This window comes from Bubalus kerabau, chromosome 7 (genome assembly GCF_029407905.1).
Source record: "Bubalus kerabau isolate K-KA32 ecotype Philippines breed swamp buffalo chromosome 7, PCC_UOA_SB_1v2, whole genome shotgun sequence".
Taxonomy (NCBI): domain Eukaryota; kingdom Metazoa; phylum Chordata; class Mammalia; order Artiodactyla; family Bovidae; genus Bubalus; species Bubalus kerabau.
This window is the reverse complement of record NC_073630.1, coordinates 50282255-50300860: the sequence shown is the minus strand read 5'-3', so window position 1 is coordinate 50300860 and position 18606 is coordinate 50282255. Positions and strand designations below refer to the sequence as shown.

General features: G+C 35.2%; 1 protein-coding gene across 1 annotated transcript in view; it reads right to left on the bottom strand.

Annotated features, from left to right (window-relative positions):
* Window positions 1–1285: 1285 nt before the first annotated feature.
* TBC1D19 (TBC1 domain family member 19) overlaps window positions 1286–18606 on the bottom strand; it is a 149059-nt gene continuing 131738 nt past the window's right edge. Inside the window, exons 17-21 of the mRNA XM_055588202.1 lie at window positions 17529–17638; window positions 15373–15464; window positions 7938–8053; window positions 2911–2981; window positions 1286–1903 (exon numbers count right to left, since the gene is read on the bottom strand). Coding sequence (XP_055444177.1) covers window positions 1829–1903; window positions 2911–2981; window positions 7938–8053; window positions 15373–15464; window positions 17529–17638 — 464 coding nt within the window. The 3' untranslated portion in view covers window positions 1286–1828. The remainder of the gene's footprint in view (window positions 1904–2910; window positions 2982–7937; window positions 8054–15372; window positions 15465–17528; window positions 17639–18606) is intronic.

The window sequence follows — 18606 nt, the reverse complement described above, 5'->3', positions numbered from 1 at the left end:
TGCTATGTTTAAAACAGTTTATGAATATTCTCCTAAAGAAACAAACCAAAGGTAGGTGTATCTGTACACATTTGACCTTAATCATTCAGAACTCTCTCCCTAACAGTCACAGGTGTGTGCTTGTCCTTGTGATGAAAGTGCATCTGTGTACACAGAATGGCAAAGCATATGACCATAACCGTACTGCCTTCAAAAGCAATAAAGTGGAGCTTGCTGCTGCTGCTGCTGCTAAGTCGCTTCAGTCGTGTCCGACTCTGTGCGACCCCATAGACGGCAGCCTACCAGGCTCCCCCATCCCTGGGATTCTCGAGGCAAGAACACTGGAGTGGGTTGCCATTTCCTTCTCCAATGCATGAAAGTGAAAAGTGAAAGTGAAGTCGCTCAGTCAGGGCCAACCCTCAGCGACCCCATGGACTGCAGCCTTCCAGGCTCCTGCATCCATGGGATTTTCCAGGCAAGAGTACTGGAGTGGGGTGCCATTGCCTTCTCCAAAAGTGGAGCTTATTAAGGATCAATTACTGAATAAATGGTTGTTTGCTTCTTCTAGTCATTATTTAGTCCTCAAAGGTCAACAAGTACCTGATGAATAAAAGCATTATATAGAATTTCAAGTTAATAACTAGTATTTATATAAAATTCCACCACACTTGTGGTGTTGTGCTGAACCTCATACATTCCTAAAATATACTCTCTAAATGAAAGACTTGGGAAATAGATTTTGATAAAACTTTATACAATACTAGGCATTTAGTAAGACTATCAATATTCAGAATTTTATTGAAATGATTAGAATTTTGAATTTGAGTATAAAATTGAAAGACATTGATTTTTGGACTTCTTCCCCCCACAATCTATCATTCCATATTACAGAAATGCTAGGTTTTTAAGAAGTAATATAAAATAAGACGCTCCACTTATAATAGGACCAAAATAAGATTGATGCCGTGCACAAGGTCTTCAGTCTCTACTTCTGGTCTCTCTAAGCTGCTCTGCCCTAGAAGTAAATCTTGTTAAACCAAGCTTCAGCCAAAGCGCACATGGTTTTGATTTTTCATTCCCTTCGTTGAGTTCTTGGGTGTCCCCTTTGGATACTTCCAAAGTAAGAGAATTTGGCAACACACCTCAGCAGTGTCAAGTCTTCTAACCAAGAGATGGAAAGCCGAGAAATTTGAAGGGATCATTCCATAATTTTCTTTTTTCAGAAAGTGATGACTAAAACACTGTCAGGTGCAAACAATTGTATCTGACCTTCTCCAGGAGAGACCTTTAAGGGAGAGATAAAATGGAGAGAGATCTAGAAGATCTCTGATGAGAGACAAGTTGTTAAAAACACCAAAGTACATTTTCATTCCTACTAAAAAGCATTATCTTTGTCAAGTCTTCTCACATCTTACCCCACCCCTGCTCTGAGTGAAGAGCAATTTATAAGACAAAATGACTCATTATCTAGAGATAAATTTACAAACTGACATAAGAGAATTATCCCAGAGGCTACATTACCTATTCAAGTTTATTACAATATCTTTAGTTCTTATTGCATATATAGTTACATGCCTTTTACAAGTCAGGATTATCTATATAGTAGGCTTGATTTAGCAGAAGTTATGTCTATTGCTTCTCTCTTGAAAACCAACAGCATGCAGTGCAATACATGGTGTGCAGACTTATTGTTTCAAAAAGTGAAAAACTACTTAGGTTTAACTGAGAAGGGAACATGATCTTTATTGGCTTTATGCAAAGTTTAATTTTGGTTTTATGCAGAGTTTGCATAGTTCATGATTACTTTCTAATGAAAAACTAGACGTATTGTCAGTGACCTTGCAGAAGATCAGGTGACAGTAGCAAACAGAAAAATCTGAAGAAGAGGCATAACTTTTAAAGTAGAAAGGTCAGCAAGAACTGCCTGAAATAAAAAACGAAAGGAATGATTAGTATTGGCATTCTGATCAGCAAAGTGAAGCCTCTGAAACAAACACAGAAAAACCATTACAATGCACTTCTGACATCAACACACTCTAAGTATTTCAGATTGGTCCCAAATCTGAAGCTACAAGCTTCCTTCTCTTTTCTGAACATCTTAATGTTAGAACGTGTGCAAAATGCTCAAACGTTCAGTAGAAAATAACCTGGACTTTAGCCTTGAGCCTTCTTCAAATATACAAGGTAGCATGAGTTTATAAGAGGTCTGACATTTCAACTTGCTTCTATAAATAAACATACATTATGAATCCTAGTCTTGTTATACTAGTGTAAGGAGTAACTGACTTTAGGATATCATTTTAAGAAGGAATTAATGTTTATTCAGTTGCAAGATGCATAAACATCCTCTTCCCTTTAAACAAAGAATGTAGGCAGCTATTTTAAGGATAAAATTGCATTTCTATGAGAGATAACAAATAGAGTAATAGTGTAAGTCACTACTTAATTGAACCATGTTTCAGATATAAGTTATACTATTGAAAAGAAACCAGCTTTAATAATTAACTCACTGCTAAAAATAACCAAAACCCATGCATCTTTACTGTATCAACCAAATGTATGCTCTTTAATTCTTTCAACTAGTGTGTCTTTGTTCTATGAACATAACACATGGATGTGAACAATTATAAGAAAATGCAACACAAGCCTCAATAGTTTCTATCAAAATTACTAGGTATCTTGTTTCCCATAAAAATTATAATGGTTTCTCATAATAACCTTGTTTATGACCCCTTCACAAGAACACTGCTTTCAACTAATTAAGGAATTCTGAATATTTAATATTACTTAGCTTAAAACTTATAGGCATTACTCAAGATAAAAAATTAGGCTCTGAGTAATGTGTGTCCTATGCATTGGAGACTGATGTACCCAAGCCTGGCAATCTCTCAGAAACTATTTCCATCCCGTCTCAGCGAAACTTATCCTTACTTCAGCTGCAGCCAGTGATGTCACCTCCATCAGGTTCACTGCTCGGAAAGCAAACACAGCAGCTGCCAGGACTGGAAAAGAATGAACACTATTTTAACTGCTGGCCTACTCGTCAACCTGACAAATCTGCTGGTATACCCAAAACCCACAGTGAGAACTCAGACCTAGTGCTTAACACAACTGCATTCAGTTACGGTCTGGTGAGGAATGGAAATTTTCTTCTCTGGAGATCAGTATCTGAAGGCATTTAATTTTCTTTGGAAAAAATGAAAATTTTAGTGGTTTTTAAAAAGCCATTTTATAAATTGTTTCTTTCGTACCTACAGCTTCAATTATAACAGTTTTTAAATGGTAGATATAATGGCTGCCTTATGAAGATTTATTTTGATGCAGGTGTTTCTTATTGATGCAATGGAAAGGCTTCTGAAAAGTTAGAAGACTGAATTTTTAAATGTATCAGATAATATTTCATATGTATCAAGGTAGTATCTATATAAAAATGTGGCAACAAGTATGTCTTTCCTTAAAAATGTTGTTATACTATTTTGTTATTTATTGACTTTCCTAGAGTGTCATAACTGGGTATGTCTGTTGGGTGGGGCTACTGTGGGGATTGATCCTGAGATTTACATTAATGTTGGTTATAGGAAAAGATAAGTTGAAACTTTGAAAAAAAAAAAAATAAACCAAACCATTATAGAATATCTTGAAGTTCAATAATATATACGGAGTAGAAAACATCTAGATTTTTGTTCCCATTAGTCATATGCATATGAAAGACAGTAATGCTGATATGCATTATGTCTTATTATATAATCTACCATAAAACCTTACGAAAGGGAATGAGTCATCATGAACAATGGAAGGACTCATGTAAGAGCTTCTGGCAACTCTGATAAGGAAACGGTACTGCCCAGAGGTCACTTGACTTCTCCTATTTTTTCCATCACCATAGTGGTCGTGCATTCCCTACCCAACAGGTCCTTGAAGTTTAGGAAATGAATGGTAAGGAATCTTTAAAATTATTTGGAAGACTGGTTCCTAAGTATATTGTATAGATAATGCAAATAATTGTTAAAAATACATTTCTAGTATGGAAATAATAATCATAAGAACAGTTAATTCTCATATCAACTCTTTGTTTATTACTATTGTTAGCCCCATTTTACTAATGTAGAAACTGAGGCACTGTGAGTTTGGATGACATATTCAGGATCATACAGGTAGAAAATAATAGAGAGAAAACTCAACTCTGGTTCCAGAGCCCAAGCATTTAACCACTGTGTGATGAAATTTTTGAGACTGAAGGTAAGCAGTAATGACTCATCCCTGACATGGAAATCAGTGTGCTTTCCTAACTGTCTTCTCTTCTGACCCTCACAATGGTTTTCCCTTGGGATAAACCATAATGGAGAAGAGAATAAAAAAGAATGTATATCCATGTATATATCCACATCACTTCATTGTACAGTAGAAATTAACACAACACTGTAAATCAACAATACTTCAATTTTAAAAAATAATGGTTTGCCAGAGAAGGACTGAGGATGGTGCATGGTGATCCATGCTCTGGTGGATCAGGTGGCTAGGTGGCTATTCCTGGGGAGTAGATGGTGGTAGGTGGCTGTTCCTGGGGAGTAGATGTCAGGATCCAGGTTTCTTAATTTCCCCAGGTAGAGGCAGAGTGACTGGGAAGCACAGGTAATTTTTGAGGGGACAATAGATTTTGGAAAGCTTGTCAAAAAAGCATTAGAACCAGTTAGGAAAATTCTGGAGGAAAAAAGATGGTTGTGGTAAAGTGAATAAATGTATTTAAAAAATTAAGTCAGCTGGAATTATTTAATATATAAAGACGGATATAAAAGATCTGGAACAAAGAATTTACCCTTTAATTGCGAATGGTGAAAATTTAAGTACTTTAAAGTCCTTGAGCTTCCATTTTTATAAAATATCCAAGAAAACCATTTCTGTGGACAAGCAACTTCTTTATAGTTCTCTAATATCTAGAGTCATATTTGACAATGGAGACATTTTATATGCTAAGGGATGTGGTTACTATTTCCTTTTTTGTGTGTAATTTAATAGAGTTGGTGAAAGCTTGACAGGATGGTCAAATTTTTTGCTGTAGCAGGAAACAGTTTCCCATGCTGGGAAATAGTTTTTCCAAAGGTAGATAAGAGGGAGAATAAAAGAGTAGTTACTAATTAGCTTCAGCATCCAAAATGCTTATGTGCTCATAACCTTTATTTATCTTGGTGTCACATCACAGAAGTTCCTTTCTGTCTACTTCATGTTTGGTTTGCCCAGCCCTTCCACAGAGCAGGCTTATTTGCCAAGGAGAAAAGCTCTATACTTCGGGATATTTTCAACTGAATTCATGCTTTATACGAAATATAGAAACTCAAATACTTACTTTTGGTCTTTTAAATTGTTCGCATGAATTTTAAGCAACTCTATCATGAACATTAAGATACCCATGCTTTAAACTGTTCTTCAAAAGGCCTGAATAAGTTCACAGTTTAAACCAGTAATATTTACTAAAATATTTATAAAGATTATATAAACTCACTTGAGCAAAAAAGTTGGTCCCAAAATATTCTTTTCTAATATACTCCGATGAAAAAAATGTATAAAATGATCAAAACTAACTTATATACATGTGTGCATGCATGCTCAGTCATGTCTGACTCTTTGCAACCCCATGGAGTGCAGCCCACCAGGCTCCACTGTCCATGGAATTTTCCCGGCATCTACATGCAATTATTTGCCTTATGTCTCTTTATTTGAATTCCAAGGAAGGAACTCCCATCAGTCTCATTTCTAGATGTTCTACAATTCTTCCCTGTTGGTTTTTTAAAAGACACTCTGAGAAAGTGAATGGATGCAACAGTGTGGATTGTCGTTCTACCTATGTATCAGTAACTTTTTAATGTATTAAGTATGCAGCAGAGTACCTGGCTTAGAGCAAATGCAGCATTCAACATTCATTTCTCTTTTACTTCAGTTTGCTGAGGGCATGATAAGTCACAGAAAGGGAGAATTTAAATTGGAAGAATTTGAGGTCTTATAGTTTAACATTTGTTTCATGATAGAAAATCTTGTAACCCTTCAGATGACAGTTAAAAAGCCCCTTCTACTTTTGGAAGGTCCTAATTATTAGAAAGTACTTTGTAATACTTAGCCCATTTCTTTAGCATGCTCTAATATCTTTTTGAAATGATACAAAAAGTTACATATTAATACAATGCTCTTCAAAATTTATGAACACCCAGAAGAATTACTTGGTGGAAAATCTTAGAATCCTGTCACCTGGGAAATGTTAGCAAAAAATAAGACTACTTAGCCTGGAAAATAGAAGACTTTGGGGAAAGAAGGGGGTGAGAGTAGAAAAAACATGATGATGATCCCGATGCAACAGTAGTACCTTTTAACAAGTTATATTATCCAGAAGTGAAACAGGCCACTTAGTAAGACAGGGATTACCCAACACTGAATGTTCAAACACAGCATAAGTAGTACCTGCCAGAAATATTTAAAAGAAGCTATACTTGATGGTCCGGAGAAGGCAATGACACCCCACTCCAGTACTCTTGCCTGGAAAATCCCATGGATGGAGGAGCCTGGTAGGCTGCAGTCCGTGGGGTTGCTAGAGTTGGACACGACTGAGCGACTTCACTTTCACTTTTCACTTTAATGCATTGGAGAAGGAAATGGCAACCCACTCCAGTGTTCTTGCCTGGAGAATCCCAGGGACAGGGGAGCCTGGTGGGCTGCTGTCTATGGGGTCGCACAGAGTCGGACACGACTGAAGCAACTTAGCAGCAGCAGCAGCATACTTGATGGTCTCTAGGATTCCTTCCATCTCTAGATGGTATGTATCACAGCCATTCAGCCAAAAGAGGTGATGACAGACCTTTTTTTTTCCTAACTCATATTTGTATTGGCTTTAAAAACAATTGAGATGGAAGGATACTGGGAGTTATTAAAAACTTTGGTAAATGATAACTCTGATTACACCAGGGGCAACAGTTATCTTCATGGCACTTTATTATTATGCTACCTTTCCTTTAAAAAATACCACCTAATTACTCTAGACCTCTCAGCACTCAAAAATATGTTAATATGGTACCTAGAGAATCTTTTCCAGGAATAGGGTCTTCAATTAAGCATTATTTCCAAATGGCCAGAGAGGTGACTTTACAATGCTATCACTGGGTAAAGAAATAAAGGCTCTCACAGCTTAAATAATTTGCTCAGTATCACACAACTGGAGAAGGGAACCAGCACTCTGGCAACTTTTCAGCTCTCCACCCATATGAAAACCCTGCAATATTTATTTGAATTCCCTGATAATCCTGGTGATAGAAACAACTGAATCTATTTTACATGCAGAGAAGCAAAATAATGTAAGAAATCTGTGCCATATGTGTTATCATACAGTTGCCCTCTGTGTATATCTGTTGTAAGAACTGCTTAATTATTAAATGGAGATGAATTTGTGACTTTCTGAAAAAATGTTGAATTTTTTTGACTTAAGAGAATAAGTAAAAGGGGGAACCTTTATGTATTACTCACAGACAGAGATTTCAATTATGCAGGTAGGCTCAGTCTTGGTTTGGCTTTTAGGTAGTAGCTGAGAAGGGGCACAGAACAGAACTACAAGATAATCAGAGGAGTCAGGAGAAGAACGGAAGTAGACCTACACTCCACTGCATAAACCTCATAGGTGCTGAGACTGAACAAATGCCCTGGCTGGACTAGAAACAGGTGAGGGGAAACTGACATTCCTGGAAGTAATGAAGACACACTAGGAATAGACTGGTGATAGGCAGTTCCTCAGGCGTATTTAGATTGCAGAACATCAGTCCTTGTCTTCTAAGGCAGATAAATCGACTAAATGTTCATGAATTAGAAATGACAGACAACTGCAGATTCCAATTCCAATTATAGATGGTAAATGTTAGAAAGAAAAGAAAGGCTTTACTATAGACACAGCATGTGTTTTATAAACAAGCACTTACTCTTACCAGCAAGAATTTCCAGAGAGTTGTATCCTAGGATTCTGTCCCACAAAAGCAAGAGTTGATCTGTAGCTAAGTATCCAGAGAAAGCTCGAACCATCCATTTAAATGATATGCGAAGTCTATAAACAAAGAAAAACAAGATATTTTATCAGTGGAATTTTTTCTCATCAGAAAGCAATTATCAGAAGATCTCAATGAGTTACAATTACAGTAACTCCTTTGTGGGTTTTAAAAATCACAGTCATTTAAAACTCAAGTACTCTACACATATACAATGGAATACTACTCAGCCTTAAAAAAAGAAATAAAACAATGGCATTTGCAGCAACATTATTAGAGATTACTATACTAAGTGAATTAAGTCAGAAAGAGAAAGACAAATACCATATGATATCACTTATATGTGGAATCTAAAATGTGAATCTTAAATGAACTTATATACAAAACAGAAACAGTCTCATAGATACAGAGAATAGACTTGTAGTTGCCAAGGCCAACAGGAGAAGGATGGATTGGCGTTCAGGATTAGCAGATGCAAACTGTTATATACTGAATGCATAAACAACGAGGTCTTGCTGTATAGCAAAGGGAACTGTATTCAATATCCTGTGATAGACCATAATGGGAGAGAATATGAAAAAGAATATATATATGTATAACTCAATCACTTTGCCATACAGTAGAAATTACCACAACATTGTAAATTAACTATACTTTAATAAAATAAATTTCAAAAAACTCAAGTACTCTATTAACAGCTGTAAAAATTTAGCTGAGAAACCCTGAGTTCTCAAATTAGTGGTCTCAAAAGTATTAAGAGAAAGAATTATATTCCAGAGCCCTACTTTATGTTGTAGTTCATTCTTTAGAAAACTCACTTCTACATTTTGTTTTTCAGGGTATGTACTAATTAGCTATCAATGAGGTGATCTTATAGTCTCAACAGTTCCAGGCAAGCCAAGATTATTTGAATTTTTATTCAAGATACTTAAATAAATACTTATAGCTGCATATTTTTCCAATTCAATAAATTATATTCCTAGATTTCACTCAAATGGCTACTAAGGATACAAAAAAGACAAGGAAAAATAGTTTTAAAGCTATTATAAGGGGTTTCCCAGGTGCTAGTGGTAAAGAACTCACTTGCCAATGCAGGAGACATAAGAGATATGGGTTTGATCCCTGGGTTGGGAAGATGCCCTGGAGAAGGAAATGGCAACCCAGTGCAGTATTCTTTCCTGGAGAATCCCATGGACAGAGAAGCCTGGTAGGCTACAGTCCATGGGGTTGCAAAGAGTCAGACATGACTGAAGCAACTTAGCAAAATAAAAATAAAATAGAAAAGCTATAAGGGAACTTAGAAATAGATTTCTGATTTCAACCCTTTAGTTTTAAAAAGGAGGTCATCAGAATTCTGAAAGATCAACAAGAAAATTCAATTAAATTCTATTTTGTGAAAAAAAAAAAAAAATCCTAAGAAGTATGAGACCCTACTGTTTCATAACGAGGTTATGTTACAATAATATTTTATCTCTAGGATCAGGAAACAAACCCGGCTTTGGTGCCTGAAGAGATAAAATACTCTCTCATATTTCTCTACTATCTATTAGCAATTAAATATCAGTTGACTGCCCCTGAGAGGTTTTAGCCAAATTCTTTGTTAAAACTGTCATAATATTATATAAATACCAGTACTTTTTCTTAAAAGAGAAATGGGATCCAGAGATTGCCTTTGTTGATGTCATATTCATTTTCCTAAGATTGAAAAAGGACCCCCAAGTTTCAGAAATTCCTCAATATTATATAACTATTGCTCTAATATAACAAAGTACATGTAGGCAGTAGTATTATAAGTCTTGGTTGGTTTTAGAATATTAGTTTATAGATGCCAAAAAAACTTTTGGCCAGTGAATGTTTTAAATTTTAAAAGTTCACTAATTCCCTGGCGTGCCAGTAGGACCCCATGCTTCCACTAAAGGGGACCTACGTTCGATCCCTGGTCTGAGAACTAAGATCCCACAGGCATGCAGTGTGCCCAAAACAAAACAATTTCACTTTTAAGTCTAAATTATTAACTTCAACTAGTTTCATTTTATGGATCTCTCATAGTGTCTTATTAGACCAACAGTACCACATACCATGCCTCCCCGCTCCCTAGTATATCTAGCACAGAATCAGTTTCTTAGAAATAGAGCTTATTGATGCATAATTTATATACAGTGGAATTTGCTTTTATTACTGTACAATTCTGAGTTTTGTTAAAACCAAATAGAAATTTTAAAACTAAAAAAATACAAAAACGATAACAACAACAAAGCAACCCTCACTGGATGAATCCAACAGCAAAATGGAAATAAACAAGGAGAGAGCCAGTGAGTTTAAGTATAAGTCAATAGGAAGTGTCCAATCTGAACTACAGAATTTAAAAAATTGAAAATAAAATGAAAAGAGCTTTAGAAACCTGTGGGATAAGAACAAAAGTTTTAATATTTGTGTTCCAGAAGAAAAGATGAATGTGAGTGGTACAGAAAAAAAAACTGAAGAAATAATGGTTGAGGGAGAATGGACACATGTCTGTGTATGGCTGAGTCCCTTCACCGTTCACTGGAAACCACCATGACACTGTTAACTGGATACACCCTAAGATGAAACAAAAAGTTTAAAGTTTGGGGGAAAAAAAGATGAAACCTAAAAAAAGAAATAATGCTTGAAAACTTCCTAAATTTGACAAAAGAAATAACCCTCAAATTTAAGATGTTCAACAAACCCTGAACAGGATAAACCCAAGAAATCCATGTCCAGATATATCATAAACTGTTGAGAAACAAAGACAAAGACCTTGATAGCAGTCAGAGAAAAACAATAATTGGTATTATTTCTCCCTGAAATGTTTGGTTGAATTTGTCTGTGAAGCCCTCCAGGCCTGGAGTTTATTTGAAAATAGAATGTGATAGATTAAAGATGTATATTGTAAATCCTATTGTAAATCCTGCATAAAGTATTTTTTAATTAAGGCATGTACATTTTTTTAGTGATAATGCTATGGGATTTCCCAGGCAAGAATACTGGAGTGTGTTGCCATTTCCTTCTCCAGGGGATATTCCTGACCCAGGGGTCAAACCCATATCTCCTGCACTGCAGGCGAATTCTTTACCTGCTGAGCCATCACCGAAGCCAAGGCACTGTCATAGCTTGAATGCTTGTGTCCCCACCCCTACCTCAAATTCATTGAAACTACCTTCAATGTGATAGTATTAGGAAAGAGATGTGGCCCTTGGAAGTTAATTAGGATTAGATGGCAGAAAGTGAAGAGGAATTAAACAACCTCTTGATGAAAGTGAAAGAGGAGAGTGAAAAAGTTGGCTTAAAGCTCAACATTCAGAAAACGAAGATCATGGCATCTGGTCCCATCACTTCATGGCAAATAGATGGGGAAACGGTGGAAACAGTGACTGACTTTATTTTTGGGGGCTCCAAAATCACTGCAGATGGTGATTGCAGCCATGAAATTAAAAGACACTCCTTGGAAGGAAAGTTATGACCAACCTAGATAGCATATTCAAAAGCAGAGACATTACTTTGCCAGCAAAGGTCTGTCTAGTCCAGGCTATGGTTTTTCCAGTAGTCATGCATGGATGTGAGAGTTGGACTGTGAAGAAAGCTGAGCGCCAAAGAATTGATGCTTTTGAACTGTGGTGTTGGGGAAGACTCTTGAGAGTCCCTTGGACTGCAAGGAGATCCAACCAGTCCATCCTAAAGGAGATCAGTCCTGGGTGTTCATTGGAAGGACTGATGCTGAAGCTGAAACTCCAATACTTTGGCCACCTCATGTGAAGAGTTGACTCACTGGGAAAGACCCTGATGTTGGGAGGGATTGGGGGCAGGAGGAGAAGGGGACGACTGAGGATGAGATGGCTGGATGGCATCACTGACTCAATGGACGTGAGTCTGGGTGAACTCCAGGAGTCGGTGATGGACAGGGAGGCCTGGCATGCTGCGATTCATGGGGTCGCAAAGAGTCGGACACGACTGAGCGACTCAACTGAACTGAACTGAAGATGACGTAGGTTCTCATGATTGGGATTAGTGACTTCATAAAGTCATGTGACAGCTTGTTTTTCCTCTCTGCGCTCCATCACATGAGGATACAATGAGAAGTCAGCAGTCTGCAACCTATAAGAAGGTCCTCTCTGGAACTCGACCATACTATCAACTTGATCTTACACTTCCAGTCTCCAGAACTGTGAGAAATAAATTTCTGTTGTTTATAAGCCATACAGTTTATAGTAATATGTTGTACCAGACTGAACTAAGACAGACATTATCAAAAAATATTTTTTAAAAGGTATAAATAATAACTCAATACTGGAGATAAAAATGGAATAAAAAATATTCAAAAGTAGGCAGGAAAAGAGGAAAAAAAAGAATAAAGAGCACATGGAACAAACAAAAAAGTCTATCAAAATAGTAAATGGTATCAACTGTTATTATTTTAACCCAATATCAATTACATTAAATATAAATGGAATAAACACACCAATTAAAGATAAACTGCCACAATGAAAGACCTGAATATACTTTTGATAAGAAAGCCACCTGAAAAGTAGAGACATTGATAATCAATATACTAAAAGTAGGACAGAAAATAATACACAATACAAATTCTAATAAAAAGAAAGCTGGAATGGCTATATCAGACATAGTTCAGTTGTGTCCAACTCTTTGCTACCCCATGGACTGTAGTCCATGGAATTCTCCAGGCCATAGTACTGGAGTGGGTAGCCTTTCCCTTCTCCAGGGGATCTTCCTAACCCAGGGATCGAATCCAGGTCTCCCGCATTGCAGGCAGATTCTTTACCAGGTGAGCCACAAGGGAAGCCCAAGAAGTAAAGACATCAGTACACTAAAGATAATTGATACACTAAAAGTAGAAGGACAGAAAAGAATACACTATATAAATTTTAATAAAAAGAAAGCGGGAATGGCTGTATCAGACATAGATTTATTACTAGGAAAAGACATTACATAATGATAAACAGATCAATTCTCCTAAAAACAGTGTCAAATACATGAAATAAATATATATATATAGCAATGTAGAAACAAAAAGACAAATTCCCAGTTATAATTGGAGACTCTAACACTTCTTTCTCAATAATCAATAGAAATAGTAGACATAAAATTAACAGTGAGAAGTCTCGAACATTATAAAAAAAACTTGACTTTATTAACACTTATAGACATTCTGCTCAATGCTAGCAGGAAATGAATTCTTTTCAAGTATACATTAAAGATTCATCAAGGTAGCTCATATTCTGGGTCATAAAACAAACTACAACATTTAAAAGAACTAAAATCTTAAGAAGCACATTATCTAATTGTAATAGAATTAAAATAGAAATCAATAACAGAAAGATATCACATTTTTTTCAAATATTTGGAAATTAAACAATGTACTTTTATATAAACTATGGTCAAACAGGAAGTCACAAGAGAAATTAAGAAACATTTTGATTGAATGAAAGTAGAAACATAAAATATCAAAATTTGTTGAGTGGAGGTAAAGCAGTGCTTTGAGGGAAATTTATAACATTACTATTGCTTATGTTAGGAAAGAAATATCTGAAATAAATTCTCTAAATTTCACCTTAAGCAAGCAGAAAGATGAGCAAAACAAAGCAAAAACAAGCACCCAGAAGGAAAAAACAAATAAAAGAGGATAGATCAATGAAACTGAAAACAGAAAAACAGAAAATCAATGAAACCAAAACTGATTTTCTCAAAGAATAAAATAAATAAGCCTCTGACCAGAATAATCAAGAAACGCAAGACACAAACATCAATCTCAGGAATGAGACAGGCAGTGTCACTCTGATTTTAAAGATAGTAAAAAGCTAATTAAGAAAATTATGGAATATTATGAATAATTTATGTCCATACATATAACTTAGATAAAATGCACAAAGTACTCAAGTAGAAGGAGATATCCTGAAACGTCCTATATCTAGTACAAAAATTAAATTCTAATTAAAACTTTCCAATAGCATTAGTTTTAATTCATGAAAGTCTTTTAATAATTGATTTCTAGCCTGACAACTGAATTTTTACACTTTCCTTTCATTAGAATTTTGATGTTTACCATAATTTATTGAAATAAATTTGTTCCTTTTAATGATTAAAGTATATGAATAGACTAGGAAAATATCAGGATTTTAGTTATAACAATTAACTAAATGTCTACAGAAAAGCATAAATATATACAAATATTCATTTCACAATAATAAAAAATGAGGTCAGTTTACCACAAGAAAAAAATACATGTGTAATATATTTCTGCCACAATTTTGTTTTATAATAATAATTATTAACAGAATTCTATTTATAAAAGAAAGATTGTTAGGTATTATCAATAAATGATATGAGGTACACAAAGAGGAAGACAATAACAAAACACTGATAAATCATTTGGAAATTTCTGTTGCCATGGACATTGTTAATTGAAAAAGAGAAAAGAGAACCAATAATAATGAGGTCCACAGGTACCCAACCTATTCACTGATAACTCGTACCTGGATATTTACCGATAACTCATACTGAGATAAATAAACAAAAATTCAAGCTTTTGGAAGGAAAAATCACAGTGTACAACCATTAGTAGATAACCGATTTAGTTTTCACTTAGTGAAAGATGGCAAACTTTAACTGATCTGGCTTTCAAAGTTGTCTTCTGATAAATCTGGCCTGAATTGACAATTTTAGTATTATCATATTTCTCAGGTAGTATTTGTTTCCACAGATTTTTACCTCAGTTTGGTCACCATCTTTCACTATGAACTGGAATTAGTTGTCTGGTGATTCTTGTACCAAGCACAAAAATCCAAGCAAATAAGAATTTATCAGGATTTTGGTAAGTCTTCCAAGAATTTTTGGCACAATGTTGAGTTATAATTTACTACTTGATAATTATTGTTTTGGAGAAGGAAATGGCAACCCACTCCAGTATTCTTGCCTGGAGAATCCCAGGGACAGAAAGGCCTGCACATACAGGCTGCTTCTGTCAATTTCTCAGACTTTAAGACTGAACTTTTTAACTTGCATACCATTAGGTCACTCCTTTACCCTATGTATTAGATTCTAAAAGTTTGCCAGCACCTCATTGTGTTAAACCAACTACTCTGTACCTCTTTCTCGGAGAAGGCAATGGCACCCCACTCCAGTACTCTTGCCTGGAAAATTCCATGGACAGAGGAGCCTGGTAGGCTGCAGTCCATGGGGTCGCACAGAGTCGGGCATGACTGAAGCGACTTAGCAGCAGCAGCAATTATTGTTTTATTGGGGAAAATGTTAATTTCTCTGAAAAAAATCACTGCATCTTTGATGATTAAAAAGAGCCTTCTGATATCAATCTATTCTTCAATTAGGAGAGAAAAATACTCACGGTTGAGCCCCAATTTCTCGCAGATGATAAAAGAGTTGGGGGAGATAAGTTTGCAGAAGAGTTTCAAACAGCAGACAGAGTGACACAATACCCTGGATACAATAAGTCACAAGAGAAATGCATAGCTTAGTATTTAAAAATGAACTCTGCCACCAAATTACTCCAACAGAAATGAGAAAAAGATGATCAGTATCAGTATTGTTTAAGAGCCAAAGACAGGAAATGCACCAATGATCTCTAAAACATTAAAAATAAGTTTATCCCTCTTTATGGATACTCACTCTTATAAATATGCTAAGGAGCCTCCTTTTTAACAATGAGGCTCCCTGCATAAGCTGGCATATAGTAATGTTCAGAATTCAAGAAAAACATCATTTTCTAGAAAGCCTGCTACTCTGTAAGTCATACATTATCACTTAGGCTCAGCAAAATTAGTTTTTTCTGGATGCAGTCCAATTTCCAGGTATTTCTCTAGCGCTGTAGCCACACCCTTAACTTTCTTCCTCCATATGTTCCTTTCTTTCAGCTGCCTCACCCATCAGGGAAAATATTTCCTGCTTTTTTTATTCTTTCATCGAAAACCATCCCCAGGGAAAGATTGACTGCTTGAAATTTCTGTCAGGAAGTCATCAAACAAGAATGTTTGATTACTGAGTATAAGGATGGTTTTTAAAAAACTGAAATCTACTTTTTTTAAAAGGGCATTGTAGAGTACAAAGCAGATGGGTTTTCAAGTGCATTAATTACTTGACAACTCTGAATAAAGTCTTTCTTGCAGTTTAGCATTCCTCAGGTTGTTCTTTGTAAGAAAGTTCTAATCCTCTTTTTGAGTTTCTAAAGAAGTAAGGCTGTCGTGGTTCTAAACAGTTCAGTCTGGCTCCAAGCCAGAAAAGAAGATGACCGCCTGTAAGTCTTTATTTCACTCAATAAAGAAAGGGCAGAGGCAGGGCTGTCCCAATCAGTCAGCTGGAAGAGGACAGCTTAGGGTCAGCATGGAGGCACAGAAGGAATAGCCAGAGTTTAAAAAAAAATTTTTTTAATTAAAAAAATTTTTTTAAAAGTCTGAAGTGTGAAAATAAAACATGAGAGTAAGAAATCTGATGCTAAGTATGACTTGTTAGAAAAGAGAATTATTAATATATTTTTGGTTATTCTAGATTAAACATTATTGCAATATAGACACTAAATCGTTATCTCAGAGAGAAGAGACTCATGATAATTTGGTAGCACTTCATTTGCTCATCTGTGACATCCTGGATTTCCGTTACTTGCCAGCTGTCATCAGCAACGTTTGAGAGCAACACTAGAGACAGAGGAAGGTGGACTAGGAATACACAGGATTAAAATGGGGAGGAAGTATGATGAACTGCTATTTAGTTTAGTAGCAGTGTGACAATCAGGAAATTTGGTAGCCCTGACACATTCCAATTTTAATGTTTCTTTGGGAGTGTCAATCAAGTTACTCACAAGCAGACCAAAGCAGGCCCCAAAACAGAAAAAGTATAACTGAAATAAATACTTGTTTTTACTCAGGTTAAGGGGGGTAGGAGTGGGGAGGGAAGATACGATAAAGGATCCGCCAAAATAAAACAGATACGATATTCAACTCCCAATATGCTTCTCCTTGAATTTCTTGTTAAGGCCAAGGAGCCATCTACTGAATAAACACAAACAAAATATCTAGTTTGATAAAGGATAATTAGTCAAACATGATATTGAAAAAGAAGGGACAAATAAATGTTTAATTTTCATTAACAAAGATGATGATGATGATCATAATGACAATAAAAACAACTGCCACCTATTTACTGAACACCTGCCACATGAGCCAAGTACTACCCAAGTGCTTCATACTCTTCTTTACAGCACCACAGAAACTCAGCATTAACCTCATTTCAGAGATGAGGAAACCAGTGTTCAAAAACGTAGGCATCTTTGTCAAAGAAAACAATACAGACATTGCTATGCTTATTCTTTCAACATATAAAAGATAATTTAAATGCAAGTGATAAAGGACTTTTTCTTGTCATTATTATTTAAGTATCAATTTATTCTTTCATTTTTTCCATAGGAAAGCGATGCTTGACAATTTGTTTTTCTTAAGGTAAAAAAGAACAAATCAGAGTCTGGTTTGATCCAATTTTTTATGAACTTACAGAAGGATGAGAAGAGATGGAATGAAGCCTGAAGAAAAAACGCACATACATCTCACGGAATATCTGATACAGTTTGGAAGGTTCATGGTATAGAAAACAAAGTGGTGCAACTGAAAGAACAAGAAAAATTAATTGATAATATTGCAGAACTACTATAATCGAAAAATAAGTTCACAAACATAAAGGATAAATATTTTATAGTAATAATATTCATTCAAGTTTAAAATCATATATATTCTTTTTTCATGTTGAAAGGGAATATATGCACATGTAAAAACTGTCATTAAAAATTTTTTTTAATGGAGTAAATTATAAAATCCCAACAGTAGAATAACACAATGGAACCATATAAGGGTTTTAAAAATTCAAAGTAACTTTTTAAAATTACATAAAATCTCTCTCTTTTTAAATTGAAATAATAACAAAGTGACATCCAGGCAACTCATTTTTACTTTGTCCCACAAAGGATCTTTCAAAATTTTTAATTTTTGACATCAGGTAAGTAAAATATAAGATGATTTATGGCTAGCTTTTAGAAAGTTGGTCTTCAACTGATGGAATTTGAAAATTAAAATTCTGATTAACAGGCTATTGGTCAACATTGGCATATCCCAATATGTTTCTAGATAGTTTTCATAGGCTTTAAGTAAAACAACTCTAAGAATTTATTTCTCTAATGAATTTTTTGTGTGTGTTTGTGATAACAATCTCTAATTAATTTGAATTAAATTTTCTTTTGCACTGTTTGTTGCAATTAAGCACAGGTGGGTCAGCTCAACCAGATAGCCCACAGGTGAATGTCAGAAAGTCAGATTTTAAAATCAGATGCCAACCTGACAATATGATTCTTTCATCTGTGAACAGGCAGGAGCCAATGATGTATTTTGTACTCTGAGAATTGTTAGAAAATTTAAACTTCCTGACATCATTAACTGTTCTCTAAATTGCTCAAGTACACCTTTTAAAAACTATTTACTTGAAAAATGCTTGCAGTTGGATTATAAAAATAAAAGGATTAAAGGGCTTACATTTTATTATTAAAGGTAAAAATTTATATTCTTAACCTTGCTAGGTTTTC